The sequence below is a fragment of the Mercenaria mercenaria genome, unplaced genomic scaffold (genome assembly GCF_021730395.1).
Source record: "Mercenaria mercenaria strain notata unplaced genomic scaffold, MADL_Memer_1 contig_3741, whole genome shotgun sequence".
NCBI classification, from domain to species: domain Eukaryota; kingdom Metazoa; phylum Mollusca; class Bivalvia; order Venerida; family Veneridae; genus Mercenaria; species Mercenaria mercenaria.
In genome coordinates, this window is record NW_026461910.1 from 19,632 (window position 1) to 46,174 (window position 26,543).

General features: G+C 36.6%; 1 protein-coding gene across 1 annotated transcript in view; it reads right to left on the reverse strand.

Annotated features, from left to right (window-relative positions):
• The window catches only part of LOC128553362 (baculoviral IAP repeat-containing protein 3-like), a gene marked incomplete at both ends in the record, with an annotated part of 47,784 nt that overhangs the window by 19,627 nt on the left and 1,614 nt on the right, over nucleotides 1-26,543 (reverse strand). The window contains 4 exons of the mRNA XM_053534501.1: nucleotides 46-217; nucleotides 5,315-5,424; nucleotides 24,714-24,770; nucleotides 25,044-25,298. Of these exons, the coding sequence (XP_053390476.1) occupies nucleotides 46-217; nucleotides 5,315-5,424; nucleotides 24,714-24,770; nucleotides 25,044-25,298 (594 nt within the window). The remainder of the gene's footprint in view (nucleotides 1-45; nucleotides 218-5,314; nucleotides 5,425-24,713; nucleotides 24,771-25,043; nucleotides 25,299-26,543) is intronic.

The window sequence follows — 26,543 nt, forward strand, 5'->3', positions numbered from 1 at the left end:
ACTCATAATGTTTATGATAGCTGAGTAAGTGTGCCCTGTACTTACCATTACTTCTAAAGCCTGTAGCAACATTGTTTCTTCTTGGTGCTATTATAGTGGAATAAGACTGCCCTGTTCGCCCGAGGGCTCGCTGTGTACATGGCTGAGACAATGCCAACAGGGAACGATCTCTACTCTCTGGATCTTCTGTTGGCTGTAGTGGAATACTTTCTCCTCCCTTAAAAATACAGATGAAGTTATATGTCATAAATAAATCGTTTGCATATCAGTATTTTCGAAACTGACGCGAATCAGAGCAATTTTTTTTTTAAACCTTTCATTAGTATACAAAAAGGACGAAGTCCAATGATTGTGTTTTCAACAATCGAAGTTAATTCTATGTATGTCTTGGATGTTAATATCATATTTTTTATCACATGTCTAGTGCCAGACATGTAACAAATGACAAACAAGAGGACCATGATGGTCCTGAATCGCTCACCTCTTCCCACATGACCCAGTTTTGAGTATGACGTCGTTTTTTCTATTATTTGACATAGTGACCTAGTTTTTGAGCTCATATGACCCAGTTTTGAACTTGACCTAGATATTATCAAGATAAAAATTCTGACCAATTTTCATGAAGATCCATTAAAAAATATGGTCTCTAGAGAGGTCACAAGGTTTTTCTATTATTTGACCTAATGACCTAGTTTTCGAAGGTACGTGACCCTGTTTTGAACTTTACTTAAATATCATCAAGGTGAACATTCTCACTAATTTTCATGAAGATCTCATGAAAAATATGGCCTCTAGAGAGGTCACAAGGTTTTTCTATTTTTATATCTACTGGCCTAGTTTTTGACCGCACGTGACCCAGTTTCGAAACCTGACCTAGATATCATCAAGGTGAACATTCAGATCAATTTTCATGAAGATCCATTGAAAAATATGGCCTCTAGAGAGGTCAAAAGATTTTTCTAATTTTAGACCTACTGACCTAGTTTATGACCGCAGTTGACCCAGTTTCAAACCTGACCTAGATATCACCAAATGAACATTCAGACCAACTTTCATACAGATCCCATAAAAAATATGGCCTCTAGAGAGGTCACAAGGTTTTTTTTATTATTTGACCTACTGACCTATTTTTTTAAGGCACGTGATCCAGTTTCAAAACTGACCTAGATATCATCAAGGTGAACATTCTGACAAATTTTCATGAATATCCATTCAAGGGTATGGCCTCTAGAGAGGTCACAAGGTTTTTCTATTTCAAGACCTACTGACCTAGTTTTTGATCGCAGTTGACCCAGTTTCTAACTTGACCTAGATATCATCAAGATAAACATTCAGACCAATTTTCATACATATCCCATGAAAAATATGGCCTTTAGAAAGGTCACAAGGTTTTTCTATTATTAGACCGACTGACCTAGTTTTTGATGGCACGTGACCCACTTTCGAACTTGACCTAGATATCATCAAGATAAACATTCAGACCAACTTTCATGAAGATCCCATGAAAAATATTGTCTCTATAGAGGTCACAAGGTTTTTCTATTATTTGACCTACTGACCTAGTTTTTGAAGGCACGTGACCCACTTTCGAACTTGACCTAGATATCACCAAGGTGAACATTCTGACTATATTTCATGAAGATCTCATGAAATATATGGCCTCTAGAGAGGTCACAAGGTTTTTCTATTTTTAGACATACTGACCTAGTTTTTGACCGCACATGACCCAGTTTCAAACTTGACCTAGATATCATTCAGATGAACATTCAGACCAGCTTTCATACAGATCCCATGAAAAATATGGCCTTTAGAGAGGTCACAAGGTTTTTCTATTATCTGACCTACTGACCTAGTTTTTGATGGCACATGACCCAGTTTCAAACTTGACCTAGATATCATCAAGGTGAACGTTCTGACCAATTTTCATGAAGCATGGTTCATACAGAATATCAGAGACAAAATTCAAGTACTTTTCAAGGACTTTTCAAGGACTTTTCAAGGACTTTTTACAATTTTTCAAGCACTATTTTTTTTCAAAACCACGACCTAATGTGAACAACTTTAATTATGTAATGCAAAAATGAAACAACCATCACTTGTCACACCTTTGAAAATGACGTAATTTGATTATTAGATTGATGTGATTCAATATTTTGCTGAGGTTTATCGCTTTTCTTGTGATTTTTTAGCGCACTCCTGCTAATGATACCTCAAAATTTTGTCACACGACGTACAAATACACTTCGTTCTGTCTGCTCTATAGGGCTTCAGCCACTGTTTATATTCGTCTTTTGTCTCCCGCTTACTTGAGTAAACATGTTTATTTTTCTTACTCATTTTAATTCACTGGAAACACTCGCAAATAGTTGCAAATAGTTAAAAATTGCGAGTTATTATTCCCCGTACTTTTTTAAACGGAAACGGAAACATGCAAACGGTGATAGAGTAGAAATAGCACTCTGTAAATATCGATAAAGTGTGGCCGTAGACCACTATAATAGTACACGAGTGACCTGATCCTGTAATTTCACGAATTTATTTTCATTTTCTCCGATTTATTTTAAGCCTTAAATTCTTTTTGCAAAGCAAAGTTACGGAAAGAATATTTTCAAGGAGTGAAAGGTCAAATTCAAGGAGTTTTTTTCAAAATTCAAGTACTTTTCCAGGTCTTTTAGGGTTTTTGTCATTTTCAAGGACTACCACCGAATTCAAGGACTTTTCAAGGCCTGTGCGAACCCTGTGAAGATCTTGTGAAATATTTGGCCCCTAGAGAGGTCACAAGGTTTTTCTATTTTTAGACCTACTGACCTAGTTTTGGACCGGACGTGACCCACTTTCGTACCTGACCTAGGTATCATCAAGATGAACATTTTGACCAATTTTCATGAAGATCTTGTGAAATATATGGCCTCTAGAGAGGTCACAAGGCTTTCCTATTTTCAGATCTACTGACCTAGTTCTTGAAGGCACATGACCCAGTTTCGAACTTGACCTAGATATCATCAAGATGAACATTCTGACCAACTTTCATAAAGATCCCACAAACAAGAGGACCATGATGTTCCTGAATCGCTCACCTCTTCCCACATGACCCAGTTGATAAACATTCAGACCAACTTTCAAACAGATCCCATGAAAAATATGGCCTCTAGAGAGGTCACAATGTTTTTTCATTATTTGACCTACTGACCTACTTTCTGAAGGCACATGACCCACTTTCGAACTTGACCTAGATATCTTCAAGATGAACATTCTGACCAATTTTCATGAAGATCCATTCACAAATATGGCCTCTAGAGATGTCACAAGGTTTTTCTATTTTTAGACCTACTGACCTAGTTTTTGACCGCACATGACCCTGTTTTGAACCTGACCTAGATATCATCAAGATGAACATTCAGACCAACTTTCATACAGATCCCATGAAAAATACAGCCTCTAGAGAGGTCCCAAGGTTTTTCTATTATTTGACCTACTGACCTAGTTTTTGAAGGCACGTGACCCACTTTTGAAATTGACCTAGATCATCAAGGTGAACATTCTGACCAATTTTCATGAAGATCTCATGAAATATATGGCCTCTAGAGAGGTCACAAGGTTTTTCTATTTTTAGACCTACTGACCTAGTTTTTGAAGGCACGTGACCCAGTTTTGAACTTGACCTAGATATCATCAAGATAAAAATTCTGACCAACTTTCATACAGATCCCATGAAAAATATGGCCTTTAGAGAGGTCACAAGGTTTTTCTATTATTTGACCTACTGACCTAGTTTTTGATGGCACGTGACCCAGTTTCGAACTTGACCTAGATATCATCACGGTGAACATTCTGACCAATTTTCATGAAGATCTTGTGAAATATATGGCCTCTAGAGAGGTCACAAGGTTTTTATATTTTTAGACCTACTGACCACGTTTTTGATGGCACGTGACCCAGTTTCGAACTTGACCTAGATATCATCAAGTTGAACATTCTGACCAATTTTCATGAAGATCCATTGAGAAATATGGCCTCTAGAGAGGTCACAAGGTTTTTCTATTTTTAGACCTACTGACCTAGTTTTTGACCCCACGTGACCCAGTTTCGAACTCGACCTAGATATCATCAAGGTGAACATTCTCACCAATTTTCATGAAGACCTCATGAAAAATATGGCCTCTAGAGAGGTCACAAGGTTTTTCTATTTTTAGATCTACTGACCTAGTTTTTGACCCCACGTGACCCAGTTTCGAACTTGACCTAGATATCATCAAGGTGAACATTCTGACCAATTTTCATGAAGATCCATTGAGAAATATGGCCTCTAGAGAAGTCACAAGGTTTTTCTATTTTTAGACCTACTGACCTAGTTTTTGACCCAACATGACCCAGTTTCAAACTTGACCTAGATATCATCAAGGTGAACATTCTGACTAATTTTCATGAAGATCTCATGAAAAATATGGCCTCTAGAGAGGTCACAAGGTTTTTCTATTTTTAGATCTACTGACCTAGTTTTTGACCGCACGTGACCCAGTTTCGAACTTGACCTAGATAACATCAAGATGAACATTCTGACCAATTTTCATAAAGATCCCATGAAAAATGTGACCTCTAGAGCGGTCACAAGCAAAAGTTTACGCACGCACTGACACACGGACGACGGACGCCACGCGATCACAAAAGCTCACCTTGTCACTTTGTGACAGGTGAGCTAAAAATGTGACCTCTAGAGTGGTCACAAGCAAAAGTTTACGGACGGACGGACGGACACCGCGCGATCACAAAAGCTCACTTGTCATTTTGTGACAGGTGAGCTAAAAAGTTACTGTTTATCTTATACTGTTACGTGTTTACAAGTTGAAAGTATTGTCAGTATGTCTGAAGTCATTGGTCCGTCATCTCTGATAAACAGGAGAAAGTTGTCAGTTAGCAGCCAATAACAAATCCATATTTGTATGGATTGAAAGTTTTTATTTTCTGAACAATATCGCTCGAGTGTTGTATAAATTTCAGTTTTTTACTACCTTGCAGACCTAAAATCATCTTTAACATCTTAAAATTGCTAAATTTCAAACAATAACCTAATTAAGTATCCCAACGACTTATTGCATGTTTGCGTGTGTAAGATATCCCCAGGACTTTTTTAAACAATATTTCCTTTCAACTTGAATAAGGTTTAAGATCCTTCTGCATTGCCAAAAGAAATTAACACTATTTTAAAACTTTTATTTCAATATACATGTATTTGGATTAAAACGTATCGACCCATACTTCCACTTTGACTCGCATTATTTCTACAGCAAAAGAAATGCACTGCTTCTAAACTTACATGTTCTTGATGCCATCTCTGTACTGCAGCCACATATCTCTCGCCTTTCAATTTGTTGATATATTCACAATGCGGGAACCATCTTGTATGTTCCAACATCGGATCATCACCTGTTAAACATGAATTGTTGAGAATACAAAAACAGTATATCTGACACATTATTGTAACTATTTTTACTATTGTGACAAACGGAATTATAGCCAGAACATCCAATTCAAATTGGAGTAAATACCTAATATTTAGGTATGTACTGATATGCCATTATTTGCCATTATTTATCAAGATATAATGTAGACTTGGCCATAATACATTAATAAAATCTGTAAATTAGATCGGAAGCATCGAGAACAAGGCAAACAGTGAAAATTGCAGACTCAGTTTGAATGAGTCTGTTCATGGGCAGTAATGGAAAATGCAACACTGCCCACGCCCCTTAGCATCGGCTTAAGCAGTATTCAATCTTCAGGCTTGGTAATAATACGTTAAGATTTGGTGTACTTTTGGCCATGATTCATCAAGATGTGATATAGCCTTAGCCTAAGTACATTAAAATTTGGGGACCCCATCCCGACAGTTCCTACGGCCCTGAAATACACACTTAGGCAAGTACAGATGCGGATATGAATGCATTCTTTTATTTGATTTCCATGTCTAACTTACATAGTTACTTCCTGTATGTTTGTAATCATGATGTCTGCTAAACATTTAACATTCAGGAAACACTGTCTCTCAGCAAAACAGATATATCTGAATTAGTCTACCAACCTACTCACCAGAGATATTCTACAAATATGTTACCCTTCATTTCTTCAGAAATAATCAAACAAGTCCTGATTTCTGAGTTATTATTTTTGTAGATGTAGTAAAATGGGGGTGGGTGGAGGTGAATGAGAGTAGTGCTCTTGTGCTGGGCGAATGTCCGAAACCTTCGGGACAGCAGGCAAATAGCTCTGGGGCTGTTAGTTCTCTACTGTGTCCAGACTTTAGTCTTGAGGAAATCTGTGATGAGTATCCGCAGAGGAGCAGTAAATTGACTGGTAACCAGCTTGATGACTGTATCAGATGATGGTGGGAGTAATATTGCTGATACCACTAATGATAGTAGGCCTGGTAGGAATAACACCATATTCAATCCAAACAAGCAAATTCGATGAATTGGTATCCCCCGCCGAAAGGGTTTGTGGTGAGGAATGGCAAAAAAATATATCCGTCAAAAAGTCAAGGATGTTAATAAGGAGCAAATAATTTCATTAGTCAAAATCAATTTAACAGAAAACAAATGTTTAATTAAAGAGTACACAATAAATGTATGATACTTTGATCCTGACTAAAGAATTTATTTTGAATGGGATATGCTTACTGTAATAAGCTTAGCTTTTAAAATTAAATGCAGTTAATTGAAATGTGAGCTTGAAGTTTAACTGCAACGAAATATTGTCTTTGAGTGGTTTGGCACCAGGTGTTGCTGATTAACATGTACATTTACATTTGAACTTAAAAGAACAGATGTCCTTAAGAGAACACAGGTAAGGTATCTTGAACATGGCTGAGGGCAAGGTTTGTGCAGTCACAACTTAACATGTTGAAGGTTTGAACATTTAAAAAAAAAAAAAAAAAAGGAATGGAAATATAATTATATATGTATATATTTTTTTTTTTTAGGGGGTGGGGGTGCGGGGGAATGGGAGAGGAAACAAAATTTCACATGTTGATTATAAATATTGATGGAAAATTAAAAATGAAAAAAAAAAAAAAAAAAAAAAAAAAAAAAAAAAAAAAAAAAGGGTAAAAGGGTGAAGTTGTGTGTGTGGGGTGGGGGGGGGGGGGGGGGGGGGGGGGGGGGGGGGGGGCAGAGGATGCATGACTGTATGGAGGAGTGAGGTGGGGGAACTTGCATGTTGATAAATAATCATGGAAGGTTTGAAAAAAAATCTAAAATAAGAAATGAAAAAAAAATAAATTATTATTTGTTTTTTGGTGAAGGGGGGTTGGGAGGGGGAGGGGGTGTGAACCAAGGCAAGTGGGTGACCAGGTGTAGGTGCGCAACTTCACATGTTTCTAATAAATGTTCACAGAAAAGAATGAAAGAAATTTAATGAAATTCTGCCGAATGGTAAGTTTGTTATGTACAAATATGTGGATTTTTTTTTGGTGGGGGGGGGGGGGGACAGAGGATGCATGATCAGTGGTGGGCATGACTGTATGGAGGAGTGAGGTGGGGAAATGGTCCAACTTGCATGTTGATAAATAATCGTGGGAGGTTTGAAAAAAATCTAAAATAAATGAAAAAAAAAAATTTTTTTTTAGGGGGGGGGGAGGGGTGGGGGGTGGGGGAAGGGGAGGGAGTGTGACCAAGGCAAGTAGGTGACGAGGTGTGGGTGCGTAACTTCACATGTTTATAATAAATGTTCACAGAAAAGAATGAAAGAAATTTAATGAAATTCTGCCAAATGGTAAGTTGTTATGTACAAATATGTGGATTTTTAGACAATTAAAGGGCAATAACTCTGAAAACCGTACAAAATTGTGTGTGCACAACCACATTATAGTGCTCTAAATTCTGTTAAAATTTCATAGTTCAAGGTCAAATATATCAAAAGTTATGATGCAGAAATTGCCATATCTATAGATCTATAGTACCCTATATTATAGTTAACACTAGAAACTTCTAAGGGCCATAACTCTGGTGTTACTTGGGCAATCTGTCTGAAACTTGATGGGCCCCATAACCTCATAGTGGTGAACATGTTTATGAAGTTTGTCTGAAATAAATGTAAAATAATGACTTTTTTTTTTGTTTGGGGGGTGGGGGGGGGGGGGTCGGGGGGGGGGTGTGATCAAGGTAAGGGGGTGACCAGGTGTGGGTACACAATTTCACATGTTTACAATAAATGTTCATGTAAAAGGTGGAAAGAAATTTAATGAAATTCTACCAAATGGTAAGTTTGTTACGTACAAATATGTGGATTTTTATACAATTAAAGGGCAATAACTCTAAATTTACCAATAAATCCCAACAAAATTGTGTGTACACAACCACATTATGGTGATCTAAATTCTGTTTAAGTTTCATAGTTCTAGGTGAAATATATCAAAAGTTATGATGCAGAAATTGCCATATTTATAGTACCCTATATAGTTAACACTAGAAACTTCTAAGGGCCATAACTCTGGTGTTATTTGGGCAATCTGACTGAAACTTGACGGGCCGCAAGAACTCATAGTGGTGAACATGTATATGAAGTTTTAAATAAATATTCCCAACCGTTTCCTAGATATGGCTCCGGACGGACGGACGGAAAGACGGACGGAAGGACAGACGGACGGACAGACGGACGGACGGACGGACGGACGGACAACGCCAAAACTATATCCCTCCGACTTTCGTCGGGGGATAACAAGTTGATTAGTACTGGAGATCATTAAGAGACTGTATCCACTCATAATCTTAGCACTATATGTGTTAGTGCAGATATTGACTTAACCTTTCTTGGAGCGCCCCTTACAGTTTAGGCAACCGTATCAACCCTTAATTCCAACATCCAAAGCAATCTTGCCAGTAATACAAAATCTGTATCTACCATTCTGCCCAAGCCATGTGCAATTTAGACAATGTGGATACCTAGTAGCCCTCAAGTCTAGCACCCATATGACTGATGCCATAAATCAGATACCTTACTTACCCTTTCTTTGGGTGCCCTAGAAAGAATGGATACTGTAGTCACCCCTGTTTCTAGCGCTCAATGTGTTCTGTACAATAATGCAGATACTATGTATCTAACTTTTCTCCTAGTTCCATGTGTGCTATAGACAACACGGATTCATCCCACTTCTGACACCAACATAGTGAAAATGGCCATCACTATACCGGGTCCGATACTCCTGTTAGGGGCGGAAGAGGTTTAACAGACAGGTATAAATACAATGCAGTCACTAACTACCCAAGATGGTCTTGGATTTCAGTTGGTGATACAGAATAGTTCCAGTTGGTGATACAGAATACGTGAAGATTCATTAAGCGATGCTGCTCGTCGATAATTGGTCCTCCTGGCCAGGTGATTGGGATCCTCCTCCCTGATTGGCTGCTTCTCCTGTGACCTCTTACAGTGATCTGATTAAACTTAACTGAATTCCCACTACAGAACTTTAGATTGTTAAAGATTTAGTCAGCACTAAACTCCGGTACAAACGATTTATCACAAATAAGTCCTCTGCACGTCGAACAGACGGAATAGTTGTCATGAAAGTTGTTTGCTGTATTTGCCAATCAGGGTCCAGTTGTTCGAAAATTTAATGGGCTGTTGAACTAACTGCCGGTTAACTTTTGATCCAAAGTATTAGTTAATGTGGAAAACACTAGTATGATGTTTTGCTTTTATGGTAAGGACATTTTATTGTTCATATTCCTTAATCTATAACTTTGATTTACTAAGTCTTCTAAAATGTTGAAATATAACCCTAAATGTTAATCAACCATTAGCTTAATCGCCCGTTAAAGTTTCAAACAACGAGGTGTAAAACATTAGCATGTTGTTGCAGAAAAGTAGGATTGGAATGTAGTTCACATGCAGAGGACTTGACAATCTAAAGTTCACTACATCTACAAAACAAGAGCGCCGCCAAGCGGGGCAATATACGCCCGAAGGCTTACATCATAGGATAGGAGCAAAATTTTAAGAACTTGACTGCTGAAGCCCCAAAGGACTGGAACAACAAAAGGAAAACTTCAAAAAACAAATCTAAGTCCACAAAAAAAAAATTCAAAGTCTACAAAAAAATCTTTATCAGGTACAGGTATGTAAAAATACACCTTAAAATTGGAGGTACCATCCATGTTGTACCACAGAAAAGTGGTCTCGGTTTTTCCCTATGGCCAATAATAAAAAAGTTTCAAAATAAGCTATTTATAGTAACATAAAAGGGAAGTAATTCAAACAAGAGGGCCAAGATGGCCCTAGGTCGCTCACCTGATAAACATACCATAACAGTGTAAACATGTTTGACATAGTGATTTCATGGAAACAAATATTCTGACCAATTTTCATTAAGATTGGATCAAAAATGTGGTCTCTTAAGTGTAAACAAGTATTTTCTTCAATTTGACCTAGTGACCTAGTTTTTGAGCTAAGATGACCTATATTCGAATTTGACCTAGATTTGATCAAGGCAACAATTCTGACTAAATTTCATCAACCTCGATTAAAAAATACAGCCTCTATCGCATACAAAACGTTTTCTTTGATTTGACCTAGTGACCTAGTTTTCGACCCCAGATGACCCATTTTCAAAATTGGTCTAGATTTCATCAAGGTTATCATTCTGACAAAATTTCATGAAGATCAGTTGAAAAATACAGCCTCTATTGCATACACAAGGGTTTTCTTTGATTTGACCTAGTGACCTACTTTTTAACCCCAGATAACCCATTTTCAAACTCGACCTAGATTTCATCAAGGTAATCATTCTGACCAAAATTCATGAAGATAAAATGAAAAATACAGCCTCTATCGCATACATAAGGTTTTTCCTTGATTTGACCTAGTGACCTAGTTTTTGACCCCGGGTGTCCCATTTTCAAACTTGGCCTAGATTTCATCAAGGTAATCACTCTGACAAAATTTCGACCAAATTTCATAAAAATCAATTGAAAAAAACAGTCTCTATCGCATACACAAGATTTTTCTTTAATTTGACCTAGTGACCTAGTTTTTGACCTCAGATAACCCATATTCAAACTCGACCTAGATTTCATCAAAGCAATCACTCTGACCAAATTTCATGAAGATCAATTGAAAAATACATCCTCTATTGCATACACAATGTTCTTCTTTGATTTGACCTAGTGACCTAGTTTTTGACCCCAGATGACCCATTTTCGAACTCAGCCTAGATTTTATCAAGGAAATCATTCTGGCTAAATTTCATGAAGATCAGTTGAAAAATACAGCCTCTATTGCATACACAAGGTGTTTCTTTGATTTGACCTAGTGACCTAGTTTTTGACCCCAGATGACCCATTTTCAAACTCGGCCTAGATTTCATCAAGGTCATCATTCTGACCAAAATTCATGAAGATCAATTGAAAAATACAGCCTCTATCGCATACACAAGGTTTTTCCTTGATTTGACCTAGTGACCTAGTTTTTGACCCCAGATGACCCATTTTCGAACATGGCCTAGATTTCATCAAGGTAATCATTCTGACCAAATTTCATGAAGATCAATTGAAAAATACAGCCTCTATCGCATACACAAGGTTTTTATTTGATTTGACCTAGTGACCTAGTTTTTGACCCCAGATGACCAATTTTCGAACTCGGCCTAGATTTCATCAAGGTTATCATTCTGACCAATATTCATGAAGAATAATTGAAAAATACAGCCTCTATCGCATACACAAGGTTTTTCTTTGATTTGACCTAGTGACCTAGTTTTTGACCTGAGATGACCCATTTTCGAACTCAGCCTAGATTTCATCAAGGCAATCATTCTGACCAATATTCATGAAGATCAATTGAAAAATACAGCCTCTATCGCATACACAAGGTTTTTCTTTGATTTGACCTAGTGACCTAGTTTTTGACCCCAGATGACCCATTTTCGAACTCGGCCTAGATTTCATCAAGGTTATCATTCTGACCAATATTCATGAAGATTAATTGAAAAATACAGCCTCTATCGCATACACAAGGTTTTTCTTTGATTTGACCTAGTGACCTAGTTTTTGACCCGAGATGACCCATTTTCGAACTCGGCCTAGATTTTATCAAGGTTATCATTCTGACGAACATTCATGAAGATTAATTGAAAAATACAGCCTCTATCGCATACACAAGCTAAATGTTGACAGACGACAGACGACAGACGACGGACGACAGACGCCGGACATCGAGCGATCAGAAAAACTCACCTGAGCATTGCTCAGGTGAGCTAAAAATAATTATTGTAAGTACTAAACAAGAGGACCATGATGGTCCTGAATCGCTCACCTCTTCCCACTTGACCCAGTTTTGAGTATGACATCGTTTTTGACCTACTTTCATGAAGATCCCATGAAAAATGTGACCTCTAGAGTGGTCACAAGGTTTTTCTATTTTTAGACCTACTGACCTAGTTTTTGAAGGCACGTGACCCAGTTTCGAACTTGACCTAGATATCATCAAGATGAACATTCTGACCAATTTTCATAAAGATCCCATGAAAAATGTGACCTCTAGAGTGGTCACAAGGTTTTTCTATTTTTAGACCTACTGACCTAGTTTTTGACCGCACGTGACCCAGTTTCGAACTTGACCTAGATATCATCAAGATGAACATTCTGACCAACTTTCATGAAGATCCCATGAAAAATGTGACCTCTAGAGTGGTCACAAGGTTTCTATTTTTAGACCTACTGACCTAGTTTTTGAAGGCACGTAACCCAGTTTCGCACTTGACCTAGATATCATCAAGATGAACATTCTGACCATTTTTCATGAAGATCCCATGAAAAATGTGACCTCTAGAGTGGTCACAAGGTTTTTCTATTTTTAGACCTACTGACCTAGTTTTTGACCGCACGTCACCCAGTTTCGAACGTAACCTAGATATCATCAAGATGAACATTCTGACCAACTTTCATGAAGATCCCATGAAAAATGTGACCTCTAGAGTGGTCACAAGGTTTTTCTATTTTTAGACCTACTAAACTAGTTTTTGACCGCACGTGACCCAGTTTCGAACTTGACCTAGATATCATCAAGATGAACATTCTGACCAACTTTCATGAAGATCCGTGAAAAATGTGACTCTAGAGTGGTCACAAGGTTTTTCTATTTTTAGACCTACTGACCTAGTTTTTGAAGGCACGTGACCCAGTTTCGAATTTGACCTAGATATCATCAAGATGAACATTCTGACCAACTTTCATAAAGATCCCATGAAAAATGTGACCTCTAGAGTGGTCACAAGGTTTTTCTATTTTTAGACCTACTGACCTAGTTTTTGACTCCACGTGACCCAGTTTCGAACTTGACCTAGATATCATCAAGATGACTATTCTGACCAATTTTCATGAAGATCCCATGAAAAATGTGACCTCTAGAGTGGTCACAAGGTTTTTTCTATTTTTAGACCTACTGACCTAGTTTTTGACCACACGTGACCCAGTTTCGAACTTGACCTAGATATCATCAAGATGAACATCTGACCAACTTTCATGAAGATCCCATGAAAAATGTGACCTCTAGAGTGGTCACAAGGTTTTTCTATTTTTAGACCTACTGACCTAGTTTTTGAACGCACGTGACCCAGTTTCGAACTTGACCTAGATATCATCAAGATGAACATTCTGACCAACTTTCATGAAGATCCCATGAAAAATGTGACCTCTAGAGTGGTCACAAGGTTTTTCTATTTTTAGACCTACTGACCTAGTTTTTGACTGCATGTGACCCAGTTTCGAATTTGACCTAGATATCATCAAGATGAACATTCTGACCAACTTTCATGAAGATCCCATGAAAAATGTGACCTCTAGAGTGGTCACAAGGTTTTTCTATTTTTAGACCTACTGACCTAGTTTTTGACTGCACGTGACCCAGTTTCGAACTTGACCTAGATATCATCAAGATGAACATTCTGACCAACTTTCATGAAGATCACATGAAAAATGTGACCTCTAGAGTGGTCACAAGGTTTTTCTATTTTTAGACCTACTGACCTAGTTTTTGACCGCACGTGACCCAGTTTCAAACTTGACCTAGATATCATCAAGATGAACATTCTGACCAATTTTCATAAAGATCCCATGAAAAATGTGACCTCTAGAGTGGTCACAAGCAAAAAGTTTACGGACGGACGGACGCACGGACGGACGGACGGACGACGGACGACGGACACTGCGCGATCACAAAAGCTCACCTTGTCACTTTGTGACAGGTGAGCTAAAAAGAGATCTTCCAAATAAAAACAAGAGCACTGCAATGCAGAGCAATATACACAAAGCAAAGTCATATATGACCTTTGACCCTTAAGTGTGACCTTGACCTTGAAGCGAGTCATCCGGAACATGCGCTCTGCACATCGTTGCAATGTGGTGAACATTTCTGCCAAGTTTCTTTGAAATCCATCAAGCAGTTCAAGAGTTACAGAACGGACACGAAACAAACTGATATGACTTTTGACCCCTAAGTGTGACCTTGACCTTGAAGCAAGTCATCCAGAACATGCGCTCTGCACGTCGTCTTGGTGTGGTGAACATTTGTGTCAAGTTTCTTTGAAATCCTTTAAGGGGTTCAAGAGTTACAGAGCGGACACGAAACAAACTGACATGACCTTTGACTCCTAAGTGTGACCTTGACCTTGAAGTGAGACATCCGGAACATGCGCTCTGCACGTCGTCTGGGTGTGGTGAACATTTGTGTCAAGTTTCCTTGAAATCCTTCAAGGGGTTCAAGAGTTACAGAGCGGACACGAAATTGCTAACGGACAGACGGACGGACAGACGGACGGACACCAGCGTCATAACATAATACGTCCCTTCGGGCGTATAAAAAGCTCAGAAATCAGGACTTGTTTGATTATTTGCATTGATATTGTATTGGTAGAGTTACAAGCTATTACAATACCATATATATAGCATTTAAGTAAAGCTATACAGTGTAATAACTTCTTAAAATATAATTTTTATGAATTTTAGTTTTTACCCTTACAGAAATAATTGGCTTCTCGCTACCAATAGCAGCTAGGTAGATCTAGCAGTTAAGTAGCTGCTACCACACTGCTACGCTAGCTGCTATTGGCGGTGTTTTGTTTGCAAATTAGTTTTCCTGCTACTTGTAGTGGCTAACTGTTACTTTTTCCTGCTACCTCAATTGCTGCTACTTGTTACCTACTTTTATAGTAGCGGCTAGCTGCTACCTTTTCCTGCTACTTAGCTTCTATTGGTAGTGTTTGTATGCATATTAGTTTTCTTGCTATACTGGTAGCCGCTACCTATCTGCTACCTTTTCATGCTACCGAGCTGCTACCTTTGAGATTATTGTAGAATAGTTCATGGACGTCATCTTATCCACCCAGTGTAACATAGTAAAGTATCATGAAGATTGGACCCCACAGTGTTCAAAACTGAAAAGGTTGACCCAGATATCATGACTAAGACTCATGAAGATTGCAAAAAATATATGGCCTCTAGAGTGTCCACAAGGAAATAGTCTATGCCTATGATCAGATGACAGGATGACAGATTACTGACAAATGTAGTCTCAAAAGCTCAACTGATCACACTGAGATATTGGTGAGCTAAATAAATGTAGAAGTTCCAAAGACTGGCTTAAAATACAGACCCAAAATCAACAGAAGTGAAAATTAACAAAATATAAACCATTGCTATATCTGGAGACATAATATTGACTAGATCAAGATTTTATTTCATAGAGCTGTCGTTGATAGAAAAGTCTGTATTGATATATCAAATGGCAAGTATCGATGATAAAAAATAACAGGCAACTGTCATTTGATATTAGTGTTATCAGGTCGAGGCTGATATGCGCTGCCGAGACCTTATAACATTTGTATAAAAAGACAGTTTTTGTTTTTCTATTTATCATGTAAATCACTCAACCTAACTAGAACAACATATGCCCTCATCTCTTGTTTTGTAAAATTGACTTCTGAAGCAAAAAATAACTAAATTTATATTTTACGGATTTGAAAATACATCGGCTCCTGGAATATCTGGATGAAACAACATAGTAGCGCCATCTTGAATTCAACTTGAACAATGTTTTTTGACTTTCTGACATTCTTCTAAAAAACTAACAATCAGAGAGATTCTTACCTGCGTGAAAATAAAAAAATCACCCTCTTGAGTAAATCAAAATAGACAACATTTTATACATTTGAATCGGGCAACTACATCACATGTCCAAAGCACTGAACATTTCATTTCCAGCCACAGACATTGTGATATCATGATAAATGTTAGGGGGCCTACACAATGACATCATATTAAGTGCTACTTTATTGCTATGGTAGCAGTAAGCTGCTGTCATATTAGACTTAATGTGCCATCAAAATCGCTTTGTCGCTACCTTTTGTCTGTGCTAGCAGGTTCCTGATACCGAAAGTGGGGAGTCTCTACTAGTAGTGAGTAGATAGCAGGTACATAGCATCTACTCACTACCACCTGCTTCTTTCCTGTTACTAGTTCTTGCTATCAAAAATAGAAGTGACTAGGTAGCAGCTTGGCTTGCTAGCCGCTACCTTTGTTTCTATTAGGGTACTTGTTACCCATTTCATAAAGATAATGTTAAAATTGTTGGTTATCATGTTGTTTTGGGCGGCCATATTGGAAATAAGGCAGTCAATTATTGGATATATGATGTAATATTGGATTAAAATGCTGTAGGGATTATGTGTAATGAACGTTGTTTTACTTTTCTGTTATCATATGAATGTTTAACACACTCAGATGCAGTATAATTTAAAACATACTATGAATCAATTCCAGAAATTCCCTTAAGTTATGGTGGCCATATTGGATTTGGCAGCCATATTTGATATATATTGTTTCAAATATAGTTTTCGGTGACTGGTAATAGACTCTGCTTATATCCTTTAAAATTCTGACATGTTTAGATAAGTATCGGGTGAAACACAATATAGGGAGCATTTAGAATATCGCATTGTTATACATGGTTTTCAAAAATTTCCTAACCCTTTATTGCAATTTAACATTTACACTTCATAACACTAAATATGAAGAAGTTCTGTGCCAAATTTTATTGATCTAGCTCAAATAGTTTTCAAGCAGTGGCAAAAAACGCATCTAGAAAAAGTCATTTTTGAAGCGTTATGTTGTTGCACTTAGAAATTTCCATATTTTCCAAATAAAATAATGGTATGATATTATATATTTCCATGTAAATGTGTGTTATCAGCATAAAGACAATTTTTTAAGGATTATTTTGGTGTTTGATTTATCATGATCGGATGAAAATTGTTATAGCTGTCGAGAAAAATGTGAAATGGGTAAGATGTTATGCAGTTTTTCACCGAAATTCCTTCCTTTTGTTATAATGATTAACTGCAATGTTAACATTATTTTTTCTTTAATATTTTGGTCCAGAATCATTTCTCTGTTGTAATAGTACTTAAAGAAAAAAAATCAAAATCATGTATTTCTGAAATTTATTTGTATGAATTTTTAAAATTGAAAATCAGGTTTTTATGAAAAGTTGTAGAGTCCGTAACCAATTGTATTTTATAGATTTGTAAGATATTATGAGAGTCTTTATTGATTTTTTCTTATCATATTTAACTGTTGACATTAAATTTTTATGCTATTTCCTTTATTGTTAACTACATTTTTGCTCTAGCACCACTAATATGGTTACGAACACTACAAAAACCCTGTAGTGTCCGTAACCTGTCTTTCAATGGTGTAAATAAACATTTTTAAATTTTTTATTTATAGCTGTTCTTATGAAAGTAATAACTGATTTCACAAGTTAATTATGTCTCCCTCAGGAGACATATTGTTTTTGCCCTCTCCGTCCGTCCGTCCTTCCGTCCGTCCGTACGTCACACTTCATTTCCGAGCAATAACTGGAGAACCATTTGACCTAGAACCTTCAAACTTCATAGGGTTGTAGGGCTGCTGGAGTAGACGACCCCTATTGTTTTTGGGGTCACTCCGTCAAAGGTCAAGGTCACAGGGGCCCGAACATTGAAAACCATTTCCGATCAATAACTAGAGAACCACTTGACCCAGAATGTTGAAACTTCATAGGATGATTGGTCATGCAGAGTAGATGACCCCTATTGATTTTGGGGTCACTCCATCAAAGGTCAAGGTCAACGGGGCCTGAACATGGAAAACCATTTCCGATCAATAACTAGAGAACCACTTGACCCTGAATGTTGAAACTTCATAGGATGATTGTACATGCAAAGTAGATGACCCCTATCGATTTTGGGGTTACTCCAATAAAGGTCAAGGTCACAGGGGCCTGAACATTGAAAACCATTTCCGGTCAGTAACTTGAGAACCACTTGACCCAGAATGTTGAAACTTAATAGGATGATTGGTCATGCAAAGTAGATGACCCCTAACGATTTTGGGGTCACTCTGTGAAAGGTCAAGGTCACAGGGGCCTGAACATTGAAAACCATTTCCGGTCAGTAACTTGAGAACCACTTGACCCAGAATGATGAAACTTCATAGGATGATTGGTCATGCAGAGTAGATGACCCCTGACGATTTTAGGGTCACTCTGTTAAAGGTCAAGACCACAGGGGCCTGAACATGGAAAACCATTTCCAATCAATAACTTGAGAACCTCTCGACCCAGAATGTTGAAACTTCATCGGATGATTGTTCATGCAGAGTAAATGACCCCTATTGTTTTTGGGTCACTCTATTAAAGGTCAAGGTCACAGGGGCCTAAACATTGATAACCAGTTCCAATCAATAACTTGAGAACCACTTGACCCAGAATGTTGAAACTTCATAGGATGATTGAACATGCAGAGTAGATGACCCCTATTGATTTTGGCAGACATCCCAACTTTTTCTGAATGCCAAGTGGGAGTTTTTGCTTTCCAAAGTGGGAGATTGAGGTGTTCAAGTGGGAGATTTTATACCGCGGTAATAATGTTCATGATAACGAAGCTTTTAACAAATCTAATGATAATATAAACTTATTTGCCCTTATAAAATCACTAGTCTTAAAAAAATCCACTTGTCTATATCTTATTATTCATGCATTTTTAATGTTTTGGAACAATAATACATGAAGCCTTCTGTGCAAAATTAAATAGTTATGGCACTTTAAGCACTATGTCTAAATTCAAAACACCACTGAGAATTAAACCTGCACTTTTATTTCTTTTGTTGGAAAGAAGACTTACCCAGGTGAATTTTACATGACAAACAGTACAGCTGTTAGAACTGTAAAAACAAAATGTATATAGCTAAAAGAATAAAAGTTCAAGCAATAGAAAATTTACTGTTTGATTCTCATCCCTGTCAACCAGTATTTAAAACCCCTGGCTCAAATACTTTATCCTGTTATCCAAAATTGAATGTACGGGTATTGTTACACTTTCGTAGATTTGCCTAAATCTCCAGTTAAAAGGATGTGTTTGACAAATTGTTATGATGCAAAGACAGTTTAACAGCATTTGATAGTAAGTGATATTAAAATTTACCATGACATTTCCTCTTATCAAAATGATTTTAAGAGAAATGTTTTTTAAAACCTAGCAGGTTGACTCGGCGACCATCTACTTTCGATTTCAAAAAGTTACAGAAAAAGCTAAAGCCAGTATAATTTCTAATCTAAATTTGATTGAATTTAATTAGATATCTAATGTCTGGATTTTAATTTCAACTGTGACACATTAATCAACACCTGGCTTTGTTAAATCGTGTAATAAACAATATCAGCACGGGTAGAATAAGGTGCGAAAATATCCGAAAGCTGTTGTTTACAGACTCGTCAGTAGTGATACAGTATGAGATAGGCGCAAAGAAGCGGATTATTTCATAATTTTTGTGTGTTTATGTTGTTTTGTTTTGTTTTGTTTTAATCGGGAGATTGAGACTTCTGATCGGGGTGATCGGGTTTTACAACCAGAATCGGGAGAAACCCGATCGGATCGGGAGAGTTGGGATGTCTGTTTTGGGGTCAGTCTATTAAAGGTCAAGGTCACAGTGGCCTGTTCATGTAAAATCATTTTTTGGAAATAACTTTAGAACCACTTGACCTACAATGTTGAAACTTAATAGGACCCCTATTTATTTTGAGGTCACTTGATCAAAGGTCAAGGTCACAGAAGCCTGAACAGTGACTTGAGAACCACTAGGCCAAGAGTGTTGTAATTTAGCGGGATGATTGGACATGCCAAGTAGATGATCCCTATTGCAGCCAACCATCAGTGTCTCTTTGACTTTCGCTCCTGACCCCTATTGACTTCTTGCCTATAGGACTTTGCATTGGGGGAGACATGCGCTTTTTTACAAAAGCATTTTCTAGTTAATCAACTTTATTTTTCATCAACTTGTTGATGTTGCAACCACATTGGAAAACCCTTATTGCGGCATCTTTATATACAGCATCATTTTTTGTTGCTGCAGCATGAAATTGAAAGATGTCATAGCAAACATTGAAGCGATGAGAGATAAAGGGTCACTACTTTTTTCAATTTGGAAGGTTCACTGATGACAAATTTAATAAAGTCTTTTAATAATTTCACTACAAAAGGTAAATTTTGTCTATTTAATAATGCTACTTGAAACTGTAGTGTCCGTAACCAGAGCTGAAAAAAAATAAAACTTGCATCTTTTTACAGAAAAAAGAAAAATTATCATTTCAAATTTTATTAATATTGAGAAAAAACAAATATATGTATTTGTTGACAAATATTTTAAGATATAAAAATATAGATACAGTTCAAAAGTGCTAAAAATCATGTTTATCATCTAAATTGCACAGATATTTATATTAAAAATGTAAAGATGTGATAATGACAATTAACAGTTATTCATTTAGACAAATTTCTTCAGGAGCATCATTGTTAAGATAATTCAAATTCATGTAGCTTACAATAATGTTTCTTTTCAAAATGTTTCAGAGGGGCGGTGTTATCTGGTTACGGACACTACAGAAATTAAAACAATGTAAAAAAAACATCCAGTATTACTGAAATTTTTGTTTGGATTATTATACATCTTACAGTTCAAGTGAATAAATCTTTACAAGTATTTATGATTAAAAGTAATATCTAAAAACTTGCAAATGAAAGAAAAATCTCTTCAAGAAGTACAAAGTACAAACCATGTGATGACAGGTACATGTATATTCATTTAGATGAGATTTTATATTTATGTGATGGGCATATAGTGTTGCTGCTCTATGTATGTACGTCCGTCAGTCCGTTCAAAATATTGTGTGTCCAACTCCTCCCACCATTAGATTGCTCTGCTTCAAACTTTCATAGATGAACAATCTTGATGTGTAGATAACCATAAAAGAAGGAATTTCTCAGTGACTATTTTAACCACAGTTATGATACTATATTTTTATATAGAAATATATCTAGAAAAAACTTTTGTGTCCAACTCCTCCCACACTATTAGCCTGATTCAAACTTTTCAGAGATGAACAAGCTCAAGATGTGTATATTACATTAAAGCGATGAATTTTTTCTGTGACTATTTTACTACAGTTATGGCCCTTTGACAGTTTCTGTTTAATCATAAGGAATATAGAGAAACATTTTTATGTGTCCAACTCCTCCAACACTAGTAGCCTGATTTGTTTCAAACTTTCACGGATGAACAAGCTTGATGTTCAGATGACAGTAAAGGGAGAAATTCTTTCTGTGACTGTTTTTACTCCAGTTATGGCCCTTTTTTTTGCTATAGGAATATAGTATGATAGGGGAAAATCCTGTCAACGATTCCCAAACTTTTAGCCTGATTTGCTTCAAACTTTAACAGATGAACAAGCTTTATGTGCAGATGAAGGGAAGGAATCTTCTCTGAGTATATTTTTACTGGCAGCAGACGAAGGAAAAAAGAGTAAAAAGAAATTTATGTGTCCGCACAAACAGGACCTGTCATAGGAGATAAGAGACAATATTGTAGCATTTATAGATGAATCTACTATGACTGATAATAGGGCTACATTTTCAACACCAAGACATCTGAAATTTTGAAACAAAAAGTTACAAAAAGATTATAGATATGTGTACTTTCGTTAGATAATTCATATTGTAGTGTCCATAACCATGAACTTAATTTCTTTTTTCTGGTTAGTGACATTCTTGAGTAAATAAGTGTATAAGTGTTGTGTGATATGAATACAAAGTATTGATAATAATGTATCACTTAGAGAACTTAATATTGCTAGTAAAGTTATAAGATTTCATGAAAACAGGAAGTTTTCAGATTTTGTTGTTCTGTTTTCTTTTTCATTGGTTTTAATTTGGCAAGTTGTATATTTCTGTTTGAAGAATATCAAATTTAAATACACTTTCCATTCAGATATCATTTTAACATTATACCGAATAATTCATGAGTGGATTTAATGTTTTTAACATAATCTAATGCAAAACCATTCTTGAGGCTTCTTTGTAGTGTCCGTAACCAGTTACTTGTATCTATCAATATTTAGGATTTTTTTTAAAATTAATCACTTTCCCTTTAATCTAAGTCATTTTGTTTCAACAAAGACAGAATCTGTGTTGATTTTTCATTAAGTTTACATTATTACAACTGAAATTGAAGATGTCAGATGATTTGAAATATACATGTTTTTTAGCAACAAAGTAATATCCAACAATATGTTTCTTTTTTCAGTATCTATACCTTTCCCAGTCCTATTTCTGCCTTGCATTATGTATTTCCATGTGTTTGTCTTACAAAACAGTAAAAATAGTTTAACTTTATCATTAATTTGAAGCTTCATTTTACAAAATGTACCACTTGTAGTGTCCGTAACCAGCAAACATATGCATTTTATCAACCTTTAAAAATTACATTTCCGATGCAAATACCAGCAAACCACTTAAAGTTGCTTATATTTCAAGCACACTACTATGTAGAAAAATACTTTTTTGCCAAAACTAAGAACTTAATTTTTCACCTCCAAGTGCAACACTACTGTTCCCTATATTGTGTTTCACCCGTATATATGAAGCTATAATGGAATTCCAAAAATTCGCACTTTCGTTTCATTTTTTCAACATTTTACCCCAAAAATAGGGTATTTGCATCATTGGATTTTGGTAGATTTTTGTTATGTCATTCCTGATATGTTATAGATCACACATGCCAAAAATCATTTCTGTGCAAATTTTTCCCCCTAAATTTCGTATTTTTACTGGACTAATAGCCTTAGCCGAAGTACATAAAAATTTGGTGCAGCCTTGGCATAATTTTCTGAGATGTAACAGTATCCTTGGCCACGGTTCATTAAGATATGATGTAGCCTTGGTCGTAGTACACTAAGATTCAGTGTGGCCATGATCATGGTTCATTAACATTTGATGTAGCCTTGGCCGTAGTACACTAAGATTCAGTGTGGCCATGATCATGGTTCATTAACATATGATGTAGCCTTGGTCGTAGTACACTAAGATTCAGTTTGGCCATGGTCATGGTTCATTAAGATATGATGTAGCCTTGGCCGTAGTACACTAAGATTCAGTGTGGCCATGATCATGGTTCATTAAGATATGATGTAGCCTTGGCCGTAGTACACTAAGATTCAGTGTGGCCATGATCATGGTTCATTAAGATATGATGTAGCCTTGGCCGTAGTACACTAAGATTCAGTGTGGCCATGATCATGGTTCATTAACATATGATGTAGCCTTGGCCGTAGTACACTAAGATTCAGTGTGGCCATGCTCATGGTTCATTAACATATGATGTAGCCTTGGCACCATGATCATGGTTCATTAAGATATGATGTAGCCTTGGCCGTAGTACACTAAGATTCAGTGTGGCCATGATCATGGTTCATTAACATATGATGTAGCCTTGGCCGTAGTACACTAAGATTCAGTGTGGCCATGATCATGGTTCATTAACATATGATGTAGCCTTGGCCGTAGTACACTAAGATTCAGTGTGGCCATGATCATGGTTCATTAAGATATGATGTAGCCTTGGCCGTAGTACACTAAGATTTAGTGTGGCCATGATCATGGTTCATCAAGATATGATGTAGCCTTGGCCGTAGTACACTAAGATTCAGTGTGGCCATGATCATGGTTCTTTAAGATATGATGTAGCCTTGGCCGTAGTACACTAAGATTGAGTGTGGCCATGATCATGGTTCATTAAGATATGATGTAGCCTTGGCCGTAGTACACTAAGATTTAGTGTGGCCATGATCATGGTTCATTAAGATCTGATGTAGCCTTGGCCGTAGTACACTAAGATTCAGTGTGGCCATGGTCATGATTCATTAAGATGTAATGTAGCCTTGGTCATGGTTTACTAGTTGTAATATATCAGTTATTATTTCATATTTCTACACATTTTATCCGATTGTGTATTTCGAGGAATATGCTCACATCACTTTATTCATTTCACAGGATCAAAAAAAGTATCAGTTGATTTTTCTTAAATTATTGAAAGGTAAAAGGACAAATGATTGTTTGGACTGTTTCAATTGCACATTATTCTAACAAAAGGTTTTATAAAAAACGTATCACGAAGTGTACTTTCAAGGACACGTGTTTATATCTACACTTACTGCTCTAGATATTTCATGATCTGTCTCATGACAGCCAAAGAGACAGACACAGACAAAGGAAAGTATCCTGTTTTGTTACTCTACTCTATGATGGACAGTATTAGATACATAATTCATCAAAACCTGAATGAAACAAAGTCTCCTACCTGGTTCCCAGTTCCGCAGACCCCCACAACAATAACAGCGAGTGGAATCTGTAACACCTGCAAAATACACGATGGTTTATTGTTACTAAAATATATCCTGATACAAGTTCATGGTTGTTTATTTTGTTTTACGTTTTGCTACAAGTTTCCAGTATGTCAGTAAAAGTTAGCATGGTAATAATAACTACCTCATATGTCAAAAGCTTAATTTAGCAAGTTATCTCGCTAATTAATGCAAGCATAATTTTCTCATTTTTCACATTTCATCACTTTCACCAAAATTACCAGATAAAAAAATATAATGTTTTTCTTTAGACAAAAGATACCCACCATCGTAGAAGAAACCTGCTTCTGACATCTGTCTCGGAGTTTGATCCAGGTAATCTGGCCATCCTTGGTATGAGCTAACTCTAGAATCTATATTGACATAATCTGGATGTTTAGGATTATCTACCACCACTGTTATTGTAGGATCTGTTCTTCCTCCAGCACCAGGTGCTGGGTTAGTTTGTCTTGTACCGGCAGCTGCTTCTGCAGAAGGTGATGGAGCATTGCTTTGTTGTAAACTTTCAGCTGTTCTCAAACCTAACAAAATCAAATATTTCTATATCAGTATGATTTCCTTTCAATGGGATTATTTTCAACATTGTTTCAAACATATTACTTCCAGCTTCCTGGCTCAAAAATAAATTTCATTTAGAACGAAATAACGATATAAGAAAGGAAAGAAAATACATTTTATGTTTTTATTTCTATTTAAACATGATATAAAACACAATTGTTTATTTAAAGGTATTTATCTGTTGTAATTTCAGTCAGTGCATTGATATATCTGATTCAGTACAGTTACAAGATATATCTGGAATGTGAAATGTGAGAAAACCAACAATATAAAAATTTTCTTTTTATTAACTACATGTACAATAGTATTATGTTTTTCAATGAAATAGGAATTAGTGATGTCATTCCTTTGTAACTAAAAATAAGGATGAATAAATCTTGTATTTCGGTATTTATTATTTAATCCTTTTGATATCATAAATTGCAATATGCCTTGGCAAGAATACCTTATTTTTTACCTGATACGTAGTATAGATACAAGTCAAAAACAAGAGCTGTCTCCATAGGATGACACATGCCCCCGATGGCACTTTAAATGAATAGTTATGGCCGATGTTCGAGTTTAGGACCTTTGACCTACGTAGCTGGGTCTTGCGCGAAACACGTCATCTTACTGTTTCACACATTTATGCGTAGTTATTTTAAAATCCATGCATGAATGACAAAGATATGGACTGGACACGCCCATCAATGCACTATCATGAAAAAAGACCTTTAACATCTAAGTGTGACCTTGACATTTGAGCTACGGACCTGGGTCTTGCGTATGACACGTCGTCTTACTGTGGTACACATTCATGCCAAGTTATTTGAAAATCCATCCATCGATGACAAAGATATGGACCGGACACGCCCATTAATGCACTATCCCTTAATGTCTAAGTGTGACCTTGACCTTTGAGGTACGGACCTGGGTATTGCGTGCGACACGTCGTCTTACTGTGGTTCACATTCATGCCAAGTTATTTGAAAATCCATCCATAGATGACAAAGATATGGACCGGACACGCCCATCAATGCAATAACCTTTAATGTCTAAGTGTGACCTTGACCTTTGAGCTACGGACCTGGGTCTTGCGCGCAACACGTCGTCTTACTGTGGTACACATTCATGCCAAGTTATTTGAAAATCCATCCATCGATGACAAAGATATGGACCGGACACGCCCATCAATGCAATAACCTTTAATGTCTAAGTGTGACCTTGAC